General features: G+C 36.9%; 1 protein-coding gene across 3 annotated transcripts; it reads left to right on the top strand.

The window, feature by feature from the left end:
* Positions 1–463: 463 nt before the first annotated feature.
* Positions 464–23102, top strand: mapre2 (microtubule-associated protein, RP/EB family, member 2). 3 transcript variants are annotated; one of them, XM_042497158.1, is made up of 7 exons: positions 464–513; positions 14450–14577; positions 16252–16397; positions 16481–16697; positions 17835–17983; positions 21293–21451; positions 21701–23102. In XM_042497158.1, the coding sequence occupies exons 2-7, from the start codon at positions 14457–14459 to the stop codon at positions 21797–21799; spliced, it is 891 nt and encodes a 296-aa protein (XP_042353092.1). In that variant the 5' UTR covers positions 464–513; positions 14450–14456; the 3' UTR covers positions 21800–23102. The 3 variants fall into 3 exon arrangements, with proteins under 3 accessions (XP_042353092.1, XP_042353090.1, XP_042353089.1); XM_042497156.1 differs by lacking the exon at positions 464–513 and adding an exon at positions 657–747; XM_042497155.1 differs by lacking the exon at positions 464–513 and adding an exon at positions 8117–8544.
* The last annotated feature ends 515 nt before the right edge of the window (positions 23103–23617 follow it).

Below are 23617 nucleotides of genomic sequence, written 5' to 3'. Positions count from 1 at the left end.
CTGAGATACGTCTATTACGTCATTATTTTAGTATTTGGGAAGAAAAAATAAATAAACTGTTGTGCCTTGAGTCCATTTTACATTTCTATTAGTTTGGGCAAATAAAATATTTCATAATTGTATTTCATTTTTTAGATGTATACGCGTATATATACATATGGGAAGAAAAATCATTTTAATACACATCAATACATATCAATTTGTGAAAATATTGTGCGTCTCTGTCACAGAGTGTAATAATAACAGTCTCTTTGTGGTGAAAGTGATGTGACACGGAGCGACAAGACGGAAAGCTGTCGGATGTTCCGAATGATCAACGCATCAGGCCGTGATTGGTCAAACGTACAACAGATGTCACAAACGAGCCAATCATCTGCCTCACCGATGACGCATTGCCCAATCAACTGGCGCTCTCCGCTCAGCGTGTAGTAAGAATGGGCGTTTGAGGGTGGGGTGACTCAGCCGGAAAACAGCTTTTTTAACACCTTGTAACCTGCGGATCGGAGTTCACTGGTAAGTCTCATTTGTTTTGCCGAACCTTTCCAGTCTGTTATTCTATTTTTAGACGTGCAATGTGGTGTGTAAATGCCAAAACCGGCGCGTTTTTACGTGTGTGTCGGTGGTTCGTACGGTGATGGTACCCGGGGTCAGGGCATATGTCGGCTGTCACCGTTCAAAGTGTTGGTAGGAACAAAATTAGCTTACTGCAACTTGGCGGTTAGCTGAACAAGATGTACCACCGTCACTGTAAGTAACGTCTAACTTGGTTAAACCACACTCTCTTTTGATTTCCCATTGTTTAACTGTGTATTAGCTTGCTTTCCAATCATTGTTTCTCATTCAACTGTCATTTCCAACACGACGCTGAGTTAGCTTAATTCACGACACCAAATGCTGCTAGCTGCTTCGTTGCAGAGCTGCTTTATAAAATTAAGAAATTAGCGAAACTGTTGGGTGTTTTCAACAGTTAAGGCTGTTTCTGAGCAGTGGCGTACACTGGGGACAGGCGAAAAGAAGAGGGGGGTGACCATTAATCTCTTCAGTTCCTCTGTTTCTCATGGCGATGAAAACTTTTCTCAACACACGTGTAATAGAAGGAAAATCTTAAAGATATCGTGTAAGATATGAGAGATTATTGCATCCCTCTCTCTGGTCCTGGCCCTCCCTGCCTTCATTTTGTTCAGGTTTGAGGTGAAAGTGATTGTGCATGCCCTGACTCTGAAAAAAAGATCTTTGTGAAGAATATTACTGTTATTATTGCATTTCTTTTATTATTATTATTTTAGGATGCCTCATAACATCAGGCAACGGGCTACCAATGAAAATTATCCGCCCAGCTAACTTGGGTGCATTTACGTTTGTCGATTAATGTACATTGTCCCCTTTTAAATATATAATTTACAAATTATTAAGCAGCCTGAATAGCAACAAACACTTTAACCTGCTCAAATTGTGATTCAGAGAAACACTGACCTCCTTGCTTTTGAGTGCTGTGTCTGTTGGATGGAGATGCTATCATCACTAGTGCAGGGGTGTCCAAACTTTTTGAAATGGGGGCCAGTGGCTTCTGGCATCATATGGGTTACTAAAAATAATAATAATAAATACATTTTTTAAAAATCAGAAAAACAGCACAATGCAGCTGCTGCATCTTTAAGTGAAAACGTGTCCAACTTCCCATCACTCCTGAGAGCGGCGGCCCTCGCTGATGACTTAATGCTTTTCTGCCATGACCATATCTGTTACGTCACAGGAAATATCCAGTGTTAGGTAACCGTTCGTTACCTTGTTTACCATCTGTTTGTTAAAAAATACATCAGTTTTTTCCACATAATTCCTACTTGGTGCATGTCTACAAACTGTATGCTTGTCATGTCATTGTGGGCGTAATGAAAACAAATGCCAAGTAAACTTACTTGATTAACCAATATTCTCTTGATCACATAGTATATTTTGAAAGACAAGCCAAGGGCCGTTTAACATTGGTCTGTGGGCCACAATTGGCCCTTGGGCCAGACTTTGGACATAACAGTGCAGAGAAAGCCTGGTGAAATGTGAATGGAGAGCAAGCACAGCTCTGTGTTCCTCTAATGGATGAGCTTATGCCCAAATGATTTATTGTAGCTGACCAGCATGAACAGAGAATGTAAAGAAGCAACATGAGCAAGGATGCAAAACACAGCTGTTATCAAAAGCTTGCTTGCGTTATGTGTTTCTGGACAGTTGTTTCTACCATAGCTTATTTAACCCCAGTCACTTATATCACACAAAAGCACAACATTAGTGGTGTGTACACGCATTGAGGTCACTGTTTCCTGAAAATCCAGCACTGGACTTAACAAATGATTTGGTTGACATGTCTTTTTTTAAATTTACCTCTGCAGGAAGGCCTGCTGCATATTTAGTATGTATTTTCTATTGCCAAAGTTTCACCTTAACAGTCTTGAATCATTTAAAGCCATGCTCAGACAGACCGTAGCACTGTGTACATTAAATGCAGCACCCTAATTCATTTCAGACGTGGAACCTGACTCACTTTTTACTGCAACACAGTGCAATGTCATCTGGCAAAGCACCATGTTGGCCAGTTAAATATATTTAAAGGGACCCCCTCTTAATTGTCTGTAGTGCTATTTTTCAACCTGTATTGAAGATATCAACCGGAGAGATGTCTGCCTTCTCTGGGTTTTAATGGAATTTGATGGCACTTGGCATGCACTGCTCAAAACGCAAAAAAAAACCCAAAAAACTTTTCAAATATGGCAAGCAGAAATCATGACCCGGTTACCTAAAGATAATAAACAGACCTTGTACACCTTGTTGAGCCTGTTGTCCATGAGAAGATGAACGCTTCCTTCTGCACAGTGATACAGTTGGCGGGAGAAGTTCCATAGAAAGAAAATAGTTCCTACATGAAACTGCTCACAACAACATCTGTGGATTGTCTTGAGTAACGGGGTCATGATTTCTGCAAAGAGACATTACTGTTGAGTTTTTCAAATGTGTTTTTTTTGGTGTTTTGAGCACCACAAGCCAAGTGCTATTTAGTTCCATCATATTGTAGAGAATGCAAACATTTCAGTCTAGACTGATAAATGACACCACAGGTAAAAAAAAAAAATTTGTGGGGGGGGTCTGTCACTTTAAGCACATAGTAACTTATGTTTCGATTTTTGTAAAAATCCTTCCATCTGTTTGATATAAGTGCTAACCTTTTGTCAAGAGCGCCAAGGAGGACAACCCTTCTGCAGGTGAGGGCAAAATTAAAAACAGACCAAGAGGCCACGTGTGTCTCGTTTTATGGCCTCATACTTAAATATTTAATTCCTAAGCTTCATAGTCTGAACATTTATTTTAAACAGGACATGCATGCTTCACCCCTGGTGACACTTACAGGCCTGTCAAACTGTGAAGTGGCAAGTTTGTTTTCATAGCAGCCTGCCACTCAACCAAACAGTGGCACAGTGTGGGATGCAGCTGTTTACTGCCCATGTAAATAAGCACAGAATTTCCTGATTTCCTGCTGCCCCTGAAGTTTGTCAGGAATGTCACCAGATACAAAGCGGACCTCTGTGCTCGCTGTTGCATGATTGTGATGAGACCATTGTCACTTTCCAGTCTAAAAGGGCCTTTAGCATAACTGTAGCAGAAATGTAGCACAGCATGCTTTTGGCTCTTAATGCAGACATTTTTAGTGTCAAAAGTTTGGTCATTTAATGTGATTAGCCTGCATTTGTGCCCAGTGTTTGGCTCTGCAGATTTTTTTTTTCTGTAAGTGTACTTTTGACCCATTAGAGGCAGGGGATCCTGAATATATGTTCTTCCATACTAACCACACAAAATGGATTTACTGCATTTATGCCACTGCCTTGATTATTTCTGGCATTTTCAAAATTTCAAATACACTTAACCCTTTGAAACCTGAACAAATAGGTTTCAAGATGGCAATTAGAAATTTAAGAGGACATGGCTAAAACTGAGCAAAAAATCTGTAAAAAGTTGCAGGAAAATTACCTGAAATTAAGCAAAAAAAAAAAAAAAAAAAAGTTAAAAAAAGAAAGAAAAGAAAATTATCCCAAAAAAGTGATGAAAATTGAAAATATTTAGAGATTGTTTTCAGGGCATTTTTCCCTATTTGATAAAATAAGATAAAATTACATTTAAAAAAAAAAAAAAGATAATTCTCTAAACAAAAAACCTCTTCCCTTTAAAAAGAAAGTTGCCAATTTGATCATGTTTTTAAATGAATCAGTCAACTTTCAAACAAGGTTAACAAAGGATTAAACAGCTTGTGAGAGGCGTCCGAACCCAGCACAAGAAAACTGACGATCCTGGTTTCAAAGGGTTAAAAGAGTAGGTTAAAAGCACATTTTAGTACTACTACTGCAGCCAAATATGTGGTCTGCCGCACATATATCCACTTTGCTGACATGTGACTTTTTAAAGCTCCAGAGTGATTAGTTTAAGCTGAAAAATGAGCGCGATGGTGTAAATTATGGCCATAATTTCACAGTGAATTCCTGTTGGATTTGGAATACATGTTGAAATATCTTTAAAGCAAAGATTTAACAGAAGGCGACTTCATCAAGCCCTGACTCTACTTACAGTTTGGAGAATGAAAATCCTTTTGAGTAACCATAATAGGCTGAGAGGTGCATTGAAATAAGATTAACTGGTACTGCAAGACAAAACTTATAATGTAGGTCAATATTATTGGGTAAAATTAATCAGAATTCATTTATCATAGCTGTCTCTGCGTCAGATTTGTTAGGGGTCAGAGATCAGTCTGTCTATAGGCTCTGTGTAAAAGTTCATAAGAAAGTAGTAGGTAAACGGAGGCCTCAGCTTTGGCCTGATGGTGGCACCAGAGGAGCTGCTGAAACTGAGCACACAGATGGTGACCAAATGTTGTGACTATTAGACATCCTTTTACCAATTTTAAAAGCATAGATGGATTGTTTTAAACTGCTGCCACTGCAGCTGGACGTGGATGTGCATTCTGGAGTGTTAAATCTTTGTTGATAAGACCTGTAATAGGCTTTAAGAAGAAGATTTATTTCTACAGAGGCAGGGCTTTGATCAGTTTGCATCATAAGAACCATAAAAGGTGTAACAAAATAATTTTGCCAAGTGACCTGGCAAGGGCTGGGTATCTTTTAAAATTATTATGATACCAGCACCAGCACCCTTTAAGTAATATTAAAACCAAAAATATATATACAGTATATATTTGAATGGAAGTATTCAGATGTGCAAAATGCTACCAGATACCACAAGCGTTCAGTATAGCTGTAATTTTTTTTTTTTTTGGCATGCTGAACTGCCAACTCTGTCAAATACACAGCAGCACTCAGCATAACTTACTTAATTACCTTATTTACATAGCACCTTTCAAAACAACCGTTACAATGTGCTTCACACACAAGGACATATAAAAGAAAGCAAGAAAGAATCAAATACAAAATACTGAGGTAACAGGGTTTTTTTTTTTTGACCAGTAGCAACATTACTTGCTACTGGTCTATTTCTGTCAACCACTTAAAGGTGCCACCAGATGTCACAGGGGTTCAGCATAGCCATCGGGGTTTGAAATTATTTTTTTTGTCCACCTGCCACTATGGCTGGTGGATTCCGAAATCTACCAGCCACTTAATAAACCACCATTATTTTTTTTTGGTTGGCAAATAAAACAAATCTAGCAGCCACTTGCATATTTTAATAGCATTTATTTGGTGGCTGGTGCCAATTTCCAACTTAACTCTGTTTTTAAATTTTACATAAAAACGTAAAGGGCTGTCATAGAAGGTAGCCTTTTGGATAAAGCAAAAATCAGCGAAAATGACAAAATGACAAAAAATCAAGGCAGTAAAACAGAATACGCCGTACCTTTTCCCAGATGCCTCTGCTGTCACGGTAAAGCCACATCATCGTTAGAGGCCATATGATTGGCTGGACAAACTTCATCATGCTGTATTAAAAACCACAGCTGTGTTGCAGCGGCTCAGTGCTGTTATGGAGCTGTGTCATCAAATCGGTTTTCTATTATACACGACCTGCTGGTCCACATGTCATAGCTCCAAATCACTGATTACTAACCATGTTCATATAAAGTCAGGCTGAGTCGACCGTTCTTGCTGACACAGAGATATTTTGACTTTTGGGGTGTAATGATTCATGGCAAGTTTTAAGGCGTTGTCACTCTCACAGTTTTTCAATTTATATTTTCATTGTAATACAGCAAAGTAAGATGTAGTAGAGAACTCACTTTAAATATAGCACAGTACTTGGCTGAAACAGTAGTATTTCCTCTGAATCACTTGGAGTTATTGCTCAGCCATAAATTTGATACAAAGCAAAAGGAGTATTTTTGAAATTAAAAATAACAGATGGTGCAACACAAATAGGCGATAACATCATGTGAAGTAAATATAGATATTTGTATGAAATATAAACCATATTGTTACATCCCTATTGGATAGTTATAAATTCCTACTCATTTTAGAGCAAAATGATTAATCAATAAACCAATTTATTGCTTGACGGCTGCCGTTTTGATAGTAAATTCATTATTGAAGTAATTTATCATTCAAAAATGTACTGGTTTCAGTTTCTTAAATGTGAATATTTACTATTTTTCTGTATCTTTTATGATAGCAAATTGATTTTTTTTGGTACATGTATTAAGACTTGATCAGACCATACAGAAAAATCTACAGACATTACTTATTACTTACTTACTTATTATTTGTGAATTCCTACACATTTTAAAGCAAAAAAAAATTAGTCGATTTTTATTTGTTGGTTGACAGAAAATAAATCAGACCATTTGATAATTGATTCATGATTTAGCTTCTATGATAGTAAATTGAATATTTTTAGTAGGCTACATATAAATATTTTTGGGGCTGTTGAGCACACAAAACAAGACAAATCCACACACTTATCTGTCATTTAATTACAGAAAATATTCACATTTCAAAAGCTCAGACCAATTTATTTATTCTTAAAAATGTCTTAATGCAATTTTTACACATTTTACATACTCAGCATGTTATACATATTTTACATCATTACTTTTTCTCATACTAGTGTAGAATTGAAGCACCATACACAATTTTTGTTTTGTATTTTTACTTATTTCTCATTTTCACACTCATTTCTACTTTAAAGCATTTTTGAGTACATAGAAAAGTGCTACATAAGTCATATTGATTATTATTATAATTATTATTATTATTTTACAATTCACTATGTTTTACATCAGAGTGAAAATCAATTGAGATTTCTAAGATTCTAAAGTAGATTATCAGAATTATTGCTGCTTTCTGTCAGTTAACACTTTGAAACCTGAGCGAATTGGTTTAATTAAAAAAAAAAAAAAATTTTGAGAAAATAGTAAAAACTGACCTGAAAATTTGTTCAAGATTACTTGAACAAATTATAGAAGAAAAATAGAATAAAATAAAATAAATTAAAAATTATTATTATAAATAATAATTATTTTATAATTATTATATATTCTATTATATATTAGATATATTATTATTATATATTAAAATTATGTTACAATACAAAAACTTTTACATATAGTTTTTTTTTTATTTCTTGACGGTCATCTTCTTGTTTTTTTATTTTTCTATTTTCTTTTTTTTTTGTGCTTATTTTCAGCTAATTTTCTTGTTACTTTTTACTAATTTTTGAGCTATGTCTTGTTAAGTTGCACATTGCATTTTCTCCATGTTTTTGAGAGAAATCAAACCTTTTTTATGTTTCAGGGGGTTAAGCAATAAATAAATTATTCGACCAGTAGTTGCAGCCTGTAAACATTTAAGTAGACAAACTGATATGCTTTTGTGGTGATATTTTAATTGATTGATGTGGTTAGTAATCAAATTATTTTACTCTACTTTCCCATAACATTTGTTGCAATCATTTTCATCAGCACTACTTCTATCGATATAGTACCTCTTTTTTTTTTTTTTTTTTTTTTACTCATTTTTTGGAGTGTTGTAATCATGTTATCACCTAAAGATCTGAAGGTGAAAATGGGTGGGCTGAATCTTCATTTTTAATCAAGTCAGATGATTGTCTCTGAGCATTTGTTGAATTGTCACTAAGATGATCTGCATATCAAAAGCGACCAGCATTGATCTGATTTGATGCTTTTTAAAACACGCGAGTGATCAATGTATTTTGGTGTACTGAAAATAGCCCACCATAGGGAACAGGCAGCCAGCCCCATCAGTCACGTGGTGCAGGGTGCAGCAACGTCATTAGGGCAGAGATTTGTGAAGAATAAGCAGACAGCAGGGAAAGATCCTCGGAGGTGCGGCATTTTCTTAGCATTTGCATCGTTCCTGTTGGTTTCTTTTTCCCGGCCAGAGAGAGAACAGAGTATCTGTTCAACATTTTAGAGACCCAAATGCCCGGTCCCACCCAAGCCCTTTCCCCAAATGGAGAGAATAACAACGACATCGTCCCGGACAACGGAACCAACATCATTCCTTACAGGAAAAATACAGTGCGGGGAGAGCGCGCCTACAGGTAAATCAGTGTAATGATCCGCATTTAATGTCATGTAAGAAAAAAAAATCATAAAAAGAAACATTGCTGCAGATAGAAACCTGCATTTCGGCCTCCTCCTCGTTGTGTGTTTGGTTTTGCTTTGCACCCATTCGCTATTTTCCCCTGTTGTCTCTCAGTCTGCTGTCATGTTAGCTCTGTATGTGGCGTAAATCGCTCTCAAGTTAGCTTCTTTCACTGGTATATAGCACCCCAAATTAGCTGGCACCACTACGTAGTTGTGAACTGTTTTAGTGCGCAATGGCACTGGAGGAGTGGATCGCTTGTTAAATGACAGGAATACACAGGCAGCCGCCCCTGCACGACGCCGAAGTTCGCTTTCGATTCGTAGCCCTCCTATTCAACAGTTAAGGGGAGAGTTAAGGGGAATGTAATTTGCAACATTTACTGACGGATTCTCGTGTTTTGCACCTCCTGTTGTGGTGACAGCATGTTGGACGCTTTGATTAAAGCCTTAGCGTTGTCTGAAACACAAGTTTAGATTTGTGAAACGTTTACTTTAGATGTGAAAATGTAAAAGAAGCCCTTTTTTCTGTTTTTTTTAACAGACTACTTTGAATCTGAATCTGAACTAGATTATCCCAGACAGGCAAAAGAGTATTTAATACAAAATCTTAGCTTTGGGAAACATTTATTCTATGTGTGAATATGCCCATAAATAGCGAGATCTACTGCATTTTTCACATGTAAATCAAATTGAACCAGGTCTTGCTCAAAAACCACTAACTTATATGGATCAGATCTGGACTCAATTATTCCAGACAGGCTAAAGATAATTTAAAACACAATTTCAGTTCTGCGAAACCTTTATTATATTTTTTGAAAATTCCAAAAAGCAAAGTTTCACTTTGTTTATTTGCATTTAGATTATTATATACTTAGGTGAATTCTGGACTCACTCATTCCAGACAGGCTAAAGATTATTTAAAACACAATTTTCAGATTTCTGAAATGTATATTCTATATGTGTAAATACAGTAAGTAAGATTTTATGTATTTTATGTCGAGAGTCAAATCTGGACTGTATTATCCGAGAGAGGCTTAAGAATTATTTAAGCCACACTTGTAGATTTGTGAAACCTTTATTATATTCGTGTAAATTCAAAAATTACATCTCCGTTGAACCAGGTCTCTCTTGAAAACCTCTGTAGTGAGACAAGTGAAGTCTGATTATTCCAGACAGGAAAAAGTTTATGTAAAACATAATTTCAGATCTGTGAAACTTTTATGCTATGTGTGGAAGTGCAAAAATAAAAATAAAAAAATAGCAAAATTGAAAAAAAAAAAAAAAACAGTAAAATCTTTATGTAATTGTAAAATAGTAAAACTTTCACAAATCTGAAATTGTGCTTTAAATAATCCTTGGCCTCCCTGGGATAATCTAGTTTAGATTTGACTAGTTTTAGTATAGTGGTTTTTGGTTTGGACCTGGCCCAATGTGGTCTACATGTGAAAATTTTAGTAAAATCTCTCTTTTTTTAAGAATTTAACATAGAATAAAGGTTTTTAAGAAAATTGAAGGTGGGCTTTAGACAACGCTTAGGGTTTACTTAAAGCATCTAACGTGCTTTCACCACAGTCTTGGGTGCAAAAAGCTGAGAATCGGTCGATGAGCATAAAAAATTACGTTTCACCTTAACTCTCCCCTTAATTGCTGAATTGGAAGCTACGAATGGAAAGCTAACTTCAGCGCCGTCGCCCCTGTGCCGATATTACCATCATGACATGCAGCTATTTAATAATCCACTTTCTCACTTTATGTGTGTCTTTAAGGGGATGTTTTGATGTGTGAACCCCCTCGCGAAGTGCTGCACAAGCCCGATTCCTCCCCCTCTTTAAATATCAGCCCTGCCCCGGTGTCGGCTGGCTATCCCTGCCCGGCTAACAAAGCATGCTAGCTGCACATACATCCGCTTTGTTGACATGAGATCGGCTGGCCCAGTTTCCTTCCTTCCTTCCCCGAGAATCAGTCAACCGAGGATCTGCTCCTGCAGTGCTATGATAGCCCAACTTTATTGCTGAAGGGTTATTATTATACCCTGCGTACCCTGGTGTCGGCTAGTGGATAGCAATGATGATGATGATTTAGCATGATTTAACACCATATCTGTCGCCGCCATAAACCAGTAAAAAGGGGGTGTTTAAATGCAGCTGTCCTGCTGTTCCCTGTCATTGAGTCAAGATCAAATTGTTATGCTGCAGTCTTCATTTCTGTTTAGGGAATTAAAGAGGACTGAACACTTGATTAATGCTAAATATGATGGCTATTACTGAGTACTACTTTGTTATATATGATAATATACACACCATATAGCAGGGATACTCAACTTGCCTTGTTTGGAGTTCACTTTTGCGAAATGACAGGAGTCCCATGAAGCCCCATACATGTCTCTAGGATTTCAGGACATTTGTTGGATTTAAGGATGATTCAAGGGTTTTAGGATGTTTCTAGGATTTTAGGACATGTCTTGGATTTTGGCACATCTTCATGATTTTAGGGCATTTCTAAGACTTTAGGACATTTCTAGGATTTTAGGACATTAGGGGCTTAACTGGGACCTCTGTTGGGGTGTGCAGGGGATCCTCCACTAGCCCCCTTTCTTTAAAAAAAAAAAAAAAAAGAAGAATAAGCTCTATTTTGATGCATTTTTATGCAGTCTGGTACATTATGTATACTAAAAGCACTATAACAATTCCCAGTATGAATTACTTTGTTACTCTGAATTAGAAAAAGGTTGGTGGGACACCCGGCACCCTATCAGGGGCCAGATATAGGTTAGGGCCATAAGTTGAGTATCACTGCTTTATAGCATATATTTTTGAAAGAGTTACCATGTTGGCTTTAAAGTCCCATACTATACAAATGTTCATATTCATAACTGTATTTTGACTTTCTACTAACATGTTTACAAGCGTTAACATAATTTTTCTCATAAGGTGTGCTGAATACGCCTGTATTCAACCCTCTGTCTCTTTAAGACTCTTCCGAAAAAGCCCAGTCTGCTGTGATTGGTCCAAACCTCCAGGAACAGCTCCGGGCTTTGAAGCCAATTTTTGTAGTAGCTAAATGTGTAATTATACTGTCACGTGATGCCATGCGGCCCCAAAACTTTTCCCCATAGTCATATGTTGTGAAAAAGATGTCTGTTAATTAGTAAATTCATTTTATTGAGCATCAAAATCCCCGTAAAATGAGTTGTTTTACGTTGAGGATTTGATCCATTCGGTCCGTCAACATTTCATTTGTCTAGAAGAGCCACAAGATACAATTATTTTAACCCCATTCAAGTAAGTGGAGAGCTCAACTAGAAGTTAGCTGTTCATCAGCTGAAGTTAGCTGTTTGGCCACGGCCGCTGTCATAAGTCTCTGGTGTGCATGCTCTATGGGCCCCATAATGATCCAGCTCATGTCATACTGCAGCAACAGAGCGTTTCTTGGCTTCATGCGCCACTGAGCAACAATCATAGGAATAAACTGGACCCACCTCAAATGTTATATCCAGGTCTCTGGTACATCCATGGATTGGTCAACACTTCTAGGTTTATGTTGCATTATAATAAAAAAAGACATGGGAATCAGATTTTTATAAAATGGGACCTAAATAAAGACACATGCATGTTGACAGGCAAACAAGGTATTTGTTAAAGTGATTAAAAGTTAAATTTTCTCTTCACAGCCAACAAAATTGCTAATGTTTGTTAAAAATGGGTCAAAATATCCCGGTACTTGGATGGTCTTTAATATACTTTGCTGTCAGATGTACCTGATACATGTGGAAAAACCAAGGCGCCTTCCAGTGTTTCTGTTGCTAAAGATTAGCAAATGGAATTGTATGCATTTATTCATTCACATGCTTTAGGATCAATTTCTTCTGTTGTAAATATGCTTAAATATCCCTTGTGTAAATAGATAAATCGGGCAGGTGCCCTGAAAGCAAGCAGGTAAAATTACAGCATCTTTCTAATCCAACTTCGTGACAGTTTCTATTTATCATGCAGGCAAAATCAGATTAAGGGATCCCGGGTACAAATTCAGAGAGGGCCTACAAGGTCTGCTTGAGCCTGGGTGTTAATTTAAGACAGGTTTATGACTGGAAAGGTATGTTACCACTATTCACAGTTCGTGAAGATATATTTTAATTGATAATAATAAACTTGATTTGTATGGCACTTTTCAAAACAGTTACAAAGTGCTCTACGGAACAATATAAAATAATACTCACCGTCAAGATAAAACCAGCAAAAACATGAATAAATACATTTACCATAGCCTAAGACCAGATAAAACAGTGTGTGTAATAAAAGCAATAACATTTAGAAAAGAGGGATAGAAACTAGGCAACACATTTACTCTTAAAAAACCTTCCTGCAGAATTAGGTTTTGAGTTTTGAGGGGGGATTTTTGTCAAGATGTAGAAAGGTATTGAATGTTGAATGTACTGACGATGTTTTAAAAGAGCGATAGCCAAAGTTTGCAATCTGAATGAATCTGTAGACAACGGGACAAGATTTTGGAAGCGTCCTGATTTCCGTTGTAGTCTGAAGGTATTGACCAATCACGTCGAAGCGGCAGGTGAATAGTGTGCGTGAAGAGGTGGAACACACTGGCCGAAATGTAATCTCAAAACCCGTCGGTTGTAGTCTGATAACAATAAATTTTACTTGAGCTTAAAAAAAATGTATCTGCATTCATATGCAGGAGGAGTGTAACGGTACATCAGTCTGGATTAATTTATGGATTCAACGATCAATAATCCGTTATCATTGATTAGAGGTGGTGGGGGGTTGATACAGCATAGTATCACAACATTTTGTGTGGCAATTTTGAATTGAACTGAAATACACAGACGCCGATTAACATTTTTTTTATCATACAAATTATTAATGAAAATAAGAAAGTAAGAAACTTTATTTTTAAAACTTTATTTTATTAGATAAAGCAAATGCTGACAAAACCTTCATTGGGAGACATAATTTTTATTTGACAAAGGATCAAATCACAATGCATCACATTATATGTCATTGCAAATTATTTAGAATTGCAACAATATTATATTGTGCTGAAAGTATTGTGATAATATCATAACGTGGGACCTCTGGTGATTCTCACCGCTGTCACTGGTGCAAAGTGAAAACACTGATGCATATCGTCATCTTTAAGATACGCCGTTGTTTTGAAATTCCTATAGTGTGTGTGTGTGTGTGTGTGTGTGTGTGTGTGTGTGTGTGTGTCACCATTTCCATCAAAGCTCATCTCCTTCCTAGACATTCAATCGGTGCTGGTGTCCAGGCACCAGGCAGACGATGATAAACAGCCAAGACAGCAGTGAGGATATTTTCTGATATCGATCACAGGCCCCTGAATTTAATCAAATTGTTATTGTATCGTAGCAAAAATTGCGATTTGAGCAAAATGTCATGTTGTTGTCCAAAGAATCAGAATAATATTGTATTGTGATAAAACTTTTGATTTCCACCCCAAATATGCATTTATTTGTGTATGGAGTTTAGCTGAAATGCACATAAGTCTTGGCCTGGATATCTGCCTGTTACAGCAGATCTCCTGAAATATTGGCCCTGGTCCTCAGAGGCTTATTGTCGTCAGCTGATGTGTTCAGAGACTGGCAACACGACAAACTCACTGACACATTTTTCAACATGCACCAAAGGGCTGGTTGTTTTGGTCATTATTATATCATTAAAATATGTGTTGTGTGTACACTGTGTACAATTTTATAAAACTGCAACTGCAATTGGCAGAAAATGAATCTGCAAGAATTTTAATAGCCGATCTGAGAAACGAGGAAACTGCGCATTCATTCGAGATGCATTGCTTTTGTTATCAAGTGTTGTTTTTCTGTTGCAGTTGGGGGATGGCGGTCAACGTATATTCTACCTCAATAACCCAGGAGACTATGAGCAGGCATGACATCACTGCCTGGGTTAACGATATTCTCTGCCTAAACTACACGAAAGTGGAGCAGCTCTCCTCAGGTGAGAACTTGAGATATTTCTCTGAATCCTCTACCCTCTGCTTGTGTCAAAGAAGCTGTTTGAGATGAGAGAGCCTGTTTTACAGATTACGTCTTTGCCTGCTAAAGCAACCTGTAGAAACATGCTCACCTCTCCCTGGCAGAGAGTTGTCTATAAATAAACTTGTAGTCTGTCGTGTTTTCCTGCTGTGACAGAGTAATCCAATTTCAATCACCCTCAGAAACAAACACACGCCTCTTCTCTTAAGGTATAAGCTACTTGTTTGATGCAGATTACCCTTTACGTGCTCTCTAGTTGGGTTTATGTGAGTTTTATCTGATGGCTTGGGCACTACCAGGTTGAGCTAGTGCCCTCTTTTTCAAATCTGTGTCACCAAGAACCTGCATTAAAGGGATACTTCGTCGATTTTTAACCATCTTTGTATCAAAGTAATGTATAGTTGACCTTTTATAAACTTCCCTCAGTCTAACCAGTGCATAGATATTCTCCCACAGCAAAACTCTGCCAGGTGACGTCTTTTTGCGTCATCCTGCAGAGTTTCGCTTGCTCTCAGGGCTGTTTCTCGACCTATAGACCATTCTTCTGCATTTTTGCACTCTGCCTGCCACCCATGCCACCGCTTCGGAAACAGAGCATACAAGCAGATTAAGACGCAAACCCACTCCTCAGTCTGTCTCTTAAACTCAGTCCGAAATCCAATTAAACTGTAAAACTAAGCAGTGCTGATTGAATATAAATCAAGATTATGTTAGTGCACTGCCTATTTCTCACCTAAAATGTTTTCAGGAACATATTTTAATGCTGTTTTAGCTGAGAAAGAAAGAGTATTCCCTAACACCGTCCTATTACTTGTTACTTATCATTTACTTAAGTTTTAGTCATCAGACCTTTATCAGGATGAATAAAAAAACAAAGAAAATTTGAAAATATGTAAAGATAATGTCGACTCAGGCAAGGCCAATCAGATATGAGATGAGCTCACAATCAGCACCACAGTCTGTGTGTATTTAACCCATTATAAGCCAACTCCCATCATCATATATGTTACGTCACAAAAAAATGCAATAATATACACATAGAATACTATAATTTAAAACAATCACCACAAATTGTCAAAAGAGGCTACTTTTAAATACCTGGGCAGAATTAATCCATTAAAAACCAAGCTTCTGTTTCTTTGTTGCATATTTCTGGCCTCAAATGTTTTCAGAAACATTTTCTAGCTTACAGTTTAACTGTGATACAGAATTGTTTTTTGCCAGCCAGTTGCTATTGCTTTAACAGAACAGAGACAAGGACAGGGACACATAAAATCAACCACCTGAGGGAGCATTATTGGTCTGATGTGGCGCGTGCATTTTTGTAGTTGTAGTTTTTCTTTTTCTCTGTAGTCTCCTGTCATGCAGCACCAATTTCAAAAGTGTTTGCGGCTTTCTGCTGTTTAGACAGCCAGCTTTATCTTTTAAGCAGTGAAATACTTCTTTAATAGTTTTGTTTTTAAAGAAACACGGTCATTGATCTGGACATGAAAAGACTCCCAGGTTTTTCTTTTTTTTTTTCATTTATTTCAGAGGATTCTTGCCGTGCAAAGGCAGGCATGATAAATCCTAGCCTATATCTGGACTCTACTTTTCAAGCAAGGGATTTTGTACTGACTTTTTGTTACGTCTTTAGGAGCTGCCTATTGCCAGTTCATGGATCTGCTCTTTCCTGGCTGCATCAGTCTTAAGAAGGTCAAGTTTCAAGCTAAGTTGGAGCACGAGTACATTCACAATTTCAAGCTGTTGCAGGCATCCTTCAAGCGGATGAATGTGGACAAGGTGAGTATAATCTTGTTCAGGGTCATTTGTGCTTTGAGTAAACTATGGATTTATATTTTGATTCTGTTTCCCCTCCAATTCAGATAATTCCTGTGGAGAAACTGGTTAAAGGCAGATTTCAGGACAATCTTGATTTCATCCAGTGGTTTAAGAAGTTCTTTGATGCCAATTATGATGGTAAAGAGTATGACCCAGTTGCAGCCAGACAGGGTCAGGATGCCATTCCCCCACCTGACCCCGGTGAGCAGATCTTCAACCTGCCAAAGAAGTCCCACCATGCAGCCAGCTCCCCGACTGCAGGTACGCTTCATCTGCTGCAGAAAGAAAAGTGAAGGTTATGCTGCAAAAGTTTTTTTTTTTGTTTCTTTGCTGTTCAAGTATATGTGAAATGTTTGCAGACACAAAGGCATGAGTTATTATTTATGTATTTGCCTGTGATGGTATTTTTTTCATGTCAAGTCAATTTCCTTTAAACTCAGAACACAGACAAATTGTGTCATTTCATGTGAGAGAATCACAAAGGCTACATTCAGACTGCAGACAAATCAGATTTGTTTCAAATCAGATCTTGAAGACAGACTGCCGTCACTTTTATTTGCAAGTAAACAGATCAGATTTGTGTCTCGGGACTGTATATAAAGACGAACAGCGCTTTTCCACTTACCCCCACTGTACAAAAATGACACATGTATTGGCAAACACAGCTGTCAATCATGACAATCCCCTTTTTATAGCATAAAATGACGGATCAAAACCAAACTTATCAGAAAAACAACCACTTGAATATACATCTGTGTGATAACAACTACCTAAAATGACAGAAACCATCTTTGGGGAAAAATTGATTTGATGTGTATTTTTTAGTTTGACCCATGTTCCATTTATTAACATGACGGGGACGGGGTTTATGGCCTGTTCTGCTGCCAGCCACACAGTCAAAGGTCCAGACATTACCGACCTATCTGCATGGTGTCAATAACTACGTAGAAACGTTGGTGACGCTTCTTTCCAATGCGAAAGCATGAGAATTGGAGGTCCATCATTTCACCCTCCAAACAATTTATTTTGGCGTTTTTTCAGCTGTTTCTCATGTTACATGTTGCTGATAGCAGCTTGGATCTGCTCAGCACTTCATAGCTTTCGGTGTTGTCATTGTGTGATGTGTTCAAAGACACTTTGAAATCCAATTAGAGGGGCCAGAGCATCTGGACTGAGACACATCTGTATCTGATTGGAATAGCAATTTAAACCTACAACAATGTGCTTTGATTCAGACTTGCAAAAATGACATTTCGTACATTTTCTAGCTGTCCAAACTTCCTAAAATCAATATGAATATCCTGAAAAAATGTCTGGGCTGTCAGTCTGAGCAAGGCTTAAATTACCACTAGTTGCCAGTCACCCATCCTTGAATACTGAACCTTTTATCTGCCGTAGGAGCATCGAGGTCGAGTGCCACAACCCCCAAGTCTTCAACACCAACATCCAGACCCTCGTCAGCCAAAAAGATCCCTGCAACTGCAGTTCCAACTCCTGCCAAAGGAGAGAAAGAACTGGAAGCACAGGTCACACAACTGACCGAGCAGGTTAGTGTTTGCCACACCCGCGTTTGCTGCAAATAAAAGCTCACTTTTATTTGTGGCAAACCAAATGTCAAAGTTTACAGTCGTTCTGAAACTGAAAACCAACAATAAGACCATCAAACTCTTTGTTTTCTTCATGTCGCTCACATTCCTGCTTTCAGCAATGACTATGTTTACTTGAAACCGCCACTGATGGTAGTAAAGTTGCAACTAATGATTATTTTTATTTTCAATTAATCGTTTTATCTTTTCACTGTAAAAAAAAATGGGCCAAAGCTGGCGTTAAATTTTGCTTGTTGTTTTTTTTTTCCAAAACAGCAAGGACAAGGAAAATCTTTGAGAAGCTGAAAACAGTACTTTAGTTGATTATTGATCAGTTTTCTCTCCATTGACTGGTTTCAGATCTAGATTTCAGTGACAGAGACTGTGCTTTAAGAGGAGAGACCAGAGAACTGAAACTAAACATTACTAAATAACATTTTTAACACCTCTACTGCTGGTTTTGCAGTGACTTGTAAAAACATGATTATTTTTTCTTTTGCCAGTTTATAAATCTCTTACACCGAACACTACTCTCGCATTCAAACAACCTCTTCATCATAATGACTAGTTTGACTGGCATACAACAGCAGCTGCTCTTAAAAATCTATTCCAATTTGGCTTTGTTTATGGGATTAAAGCTGATTCAGACCAATCTACATAAATAAAGGCTGTAATTGCTGCCAAAGTTTGTTTTTTTCTATATTTACTTGTACTGTGATTTTTTACCTTTTGTTTTAAACCGTGTTAAAACCGTATGTGCAACCATTGTGATTTAGTATATAAAGAAAAATACATCAATAATCAAAATATATTTTATTGACACTTTATGCAGCTGAGCAGGTGTAAAAATGTAGAGCTGCACATTCATAGTTCAGTAAAATAAAAGACATGTCGTGTCGATGCTCCATTGTCTGATCCAACATATTTCAGCAAATGAAACCATTCATTCTGAATGTGAGCTGTAACTTATAGGAGCCAGCAAAAAACCCCAAAAAGTTTTGAATTTGAAACTGTACCAAATTCAAATAATATATGGTAGTTTTACTTGAAAAATGACTGAACAGATCAGTAGATAATCTAAGCACTGATAAATTAAAGATTGAGGTCCAATCAATAGAATAATCAATTAAGCAACATAGTCTTGACGACTCTGGTTACACGTCACTAGTGCACTTTAGACAGCTTTTATCAGGTAAAGCAGCTGTAGTCGATGTTTTTTAAAAAAAACAATGTATCAGATGACCATGTGAAAGGGTTTACTTGTAATGATAAACCTGCAGAGAAAACAATAAATTATTGCAGGTTTAAGCACTTTTTACATCTTATTTATGCTTAACTTTTATTTCATGATTGATTGATTTTTATTTATTTATTTATTTATCATGCACACAAACCTCACAGGTTTAAAATAGGGGTCGACAGATTATCAGCCTGGCCGATTATTGGAAACGACATTTGGCATTTTGCAGATTATCTTTATCAGTACTTTATTTTTATGACTGATAAAATTAATTTATTAAAAAGCGCAAAGACAGTGTCAGCATGGAAGGAACTTTTACTTAATAAAACCAATTTTTTTTATTTAAATTTTTACTTGACTTTACAAAATAAGTTGCTGGAAACTTTGTTTAAATGTCGTTAGCAAATGTTTGGCCAAAGTTTTGTGATGCAGTTTGTTGTATTCCAAATTCTAGATATTGACAGGCAGATTTTCATTTTTATTGTGAATGCATATTGGCTGCAAATATTGTTTTTTGGTCTCATTAATTACGAATGATTGGTATCGGCCCTGAAAAACCAGTATTGGTCAACCCCTAGTTTACAAAGCACCATTACGGTATCTTTGGAGTGATCAATCCAAACTGCACGTTATCTTACTGGTCAGACTCCAAACAAAATACTTTTCCTTCTATCTAAGGCCCCGCAAACAAGGTTTGCTTTCTTTAACACAATTCAGATTTTCTGACAGTCATCCCACCAAAAGAAAGTACACCCCTTATGTCTTCATAGGCAGGACAATAACACAAAAAAACAATCTCGTTGTAGCTTTCTCCTGTTACAGAACAAACAAAGTCTGTCGTCCTCTGGAGTGGCATTAAACAGGCTGGTGGTAATGTTCTTGAGCGTAACTGTACACATAAGGATCTCTGTCTTTTGTTTAAATTATACTTCACATAATATTCTACGCTGTAGATTTTCTTTGTGAGACAGTGGGTTTGTCATTTTGGTGTATACCTTAAATTAACTGACTGTTTTTCTCCACACATGATACACATTGTGTTCAAATCTCCTGAATATTATAGAGTAACCTGTTGTGGAAAGTAAATAACACATTTTTTAAATAAAATTGTAATAATAATAATAATATTGGTCATCTTCAGATATGCATTTGTATACATAGATAAAAATGAAATTACATTCCCTCTAAAAGTATAAAAACAGTGCAAGTTAATAATAAATATCAGAAAAAAATAATTAAATAAAAATCATAAATGAGTAGATATAAGTCATAAAGAAGTTAATAAAATGCATCACTGCAGAGACATGAATGGCCCCTTTAAGTGTCCACAAAGTGCATAGCCTTTTGTAATATGGATTCCCAAAAAGGTATATATATATTTTTTTAATTTAATCTAATTTTAATTTAATAGCACACAAGATTTGACAAAGGCAAATAGATAATGACAAACATAACAAGAATTGTGCATGAGAGGTTAAGAAACCTGAAGGGGCTGATAGTTAAAAAAAAAAAAAAATCAAATTGTAACAGTATTTCTCTCCTTAACATGACAATATAACAAACTGCTTGTTTGTTTGTTATATTGAAAAAAAAAACATACATAAAAACATTTGTTTGATAAATATTGATATTAAAAATGGACAGCAGATTTAATTTCTTGCGTTTTGATGCAGTTGCCAATCGGACAAATTTCTTTTGGACTAACATAATTTTTTGCAGGGAAGAAGGATGTATACTGGCCCAAACAAAGTGAATGACTTTATTTTATGTACAGTGTTACAACTTGTATGTTTTTAAAAACCCAAACGCCATAAGCGAATGATTTATCTAATCCTTCCTTATCTACGTCCTTTTACATGCAACAGTTTCTCAGAATTATGCTTTCATATCACTTAAGTGCAAAACAGTTTGTGTTACTCCTCTGTAATTAAGATTAATTTATGTCTGCTTATCGGTCGCCTTTTGTCTGTAACCAAAGTCCATAGTTTTGTTGTTGTTTTTTTTTTTAAATGACCTTTTTATTTTTGCAGTTGAACACATTAAAGTTGGCACTGGAAGGAGTGGAGAAGGAGAGGGACTACTACTTCAGCAAGCTGCGAGAGGTGGAGCTGCTGTGCCAGGAGCAGAGTGAAGAAAATGCCCCGTTTGTTGATCGGCTAATGGAGGTCCTTTACGCCTCAGATGAACAGGTCAGTCTGCGACCCTCTATTGATCTGAACAGGAGTCAGGAGGCTGTTTTTCACAGAGTTAGATAAGTTTTTTTTTTGCAGCAGTGAAACCTGATGGTGCTGTTTTTCTTGGTGGTAAAATCATGTGGACGTTATTGTGCCGTAGAAGGAGATAAGAAGTCAGTCTTTGTGTGTGTAATCACATGCGTTTGCCTCGGAGCATTCTTCAGTCACACTAGTGTTAAGTTGTCTTTGGCCCCTTGTTTTTAGGAAGGAGCAGAGCTGGCTGAGGGGGACGGACACGAAGTGGACCAGCAAGCCCATGATGAGGCGCCAGATGATCAGCAGGAAGAGCAGGATGAATACTGACTGCCATCATCCCTCACCGCAGTCACACCCCACTTTTTAATATGTGAGAACTGTTAAAGGATTTTAATTTTTTCCTCATGGTTTATTCTTTTTGTTCTCTCCAAGACTGAGCACATGAAGCAACCTCCTGCGTAGAAGCACCATCACGGTTTTTTGAATTTTATTTTTTGTATCCCTCTGCTCACTGTTTGATGTTTTTTGTGACTTTTGGTGAACTGCTGTGGCAGGTTTGTGGTGACGACCTCCACCAGCAGAACAAGCTCAGACCATCACAGAAGTTTCCGAGGACTGTGTGGGTGGAAAGTCAGTTCAAATCCTACAGTAGACGTGATGAAATGCTGAAGTTTAGACAGGTCACTGTTACCTGTCAGTGCAAGTGTTACCTTCCCAGCTTCCCTCCTTTATTTTATTTTATTTTATTTTGCATATCAACAATATTAATCACAAGAATGCAATAAGCAAAGCCCTGAAAGGGCTCGTAGTAGCTCTTATTTAACCCCCTTCCATAAGTTGCACTGACATTTTGACTCTGTATTGGACAATCTGTCCATAGACCCTCACCATATTTATTATTATTACGCCTTAGGAATAGTGCGAGTTTCTGCATTGCATCCTCATGAAGGAGGACAATACAGTCAATGCATTGTGAATAAAATGTAGTGTAATGTCATCTTATGACTGTTTGACAACTATCCTCACAAACGACAGATAATCCGCGTGCTCAGCAACGTGTTATTCACACCATACGAGGTTGTTTGGTAATAGAGTTATCTTGGTATGCCATAAACATAAGGAAGGAGGAGACATTATTGTGGAGTAGTCTTATTATGATGCAGCATTTTAAGTTTTAAACCTCAGCTGGAACTTGTGGTCTGTTCAGATTTCAGATGTTTTCTTAGAAGCCGCAGGTCTTAGGGAGAGTCGGTTCACTGAGTAATTCGCCATGCTATATTCCAGTAAGTACATTGTATACCCTTTCTTAATATTGCATTTACTAATATTGGACTGGGCAGTGCACCATAATGCTTTAGTTATATATTATTGTGTAAATGAAAAGGAATGTAAACATGTACTGTCAATAATTAATGAATGGTAAATGTTTTTTTTCATGTCCCACTCATTATGCATTCCCCAAAAAACGTGTTGCATGTTTGCATTTTATTTGTGAATAACTTGACCTGCTTTTTACATATTTAATAAAAAAACAAGTATGTTAAGTGAGCTTTTTGTATGTTTAACCTGCTATTTGAAAGTTGTTGAGATTCGGATGGATTTGCTGTAATAAAATCACGTTTTGAGTCCATGGGAGTGTTGTCATGTGACTCCAGCAGCAGCAGGAAGCCTTGGTCATAGTTCTGTAAGCGCTAAATTAAGTTAACTACTTTAAGTGTGTCTCAAATGGCAAGACAGCATGCAAGAGAAATGATTTAGCAATTTACATATATGTTTGTATAATTATGTAATTACTTTATAATTTAATAGCCTTTTCTCAAATGCAGAAATTAGTGGTAGTAGTGTTGAAAGAGGTACTCCAGTGTTTACCTTGTTAAAAACACTAATACCACAAAATGAAAATACTGTTTTTGATCAAGTTAAGTATGAAAGTATTATCAGGAAATGGACTGCAGAAATTTCAGGAAGAGCAACTCAGGATGGATCCCCCCCTCCTGGATGTAAAGATGTGTAATAGATATAAATAAACATTTTAGAATTACAGTAATCCATATGACAAAATCAAACATGGAAATACAGAGAGAGGGCAGTATTGAGATTAAAACATATTCAAAGTGATCAAAGTAAAAGTACTCATAATGCGTA

The sequence above is a fragment of the Plectropomus leopardus genome, chromosome 12, assembly GCF_008729295.1.
Source record: "Plectropomus leopardus isolate mb chromosome 12, YSFRI_Pleo_2.0, whole genome shotgun sequence".
NCBI classification, from domain to species: Eukaryota; Metazoa; Chordata; class Actinopteri; order Perciformes; family Serranidae; genus Plectropomus; species Plectropomus leopardus.
The sequence above is the reverse complement of the archived record's forward strand: the minus strand, read 5'-3'. Positions and strand labels throughout refer to the sequence as shown.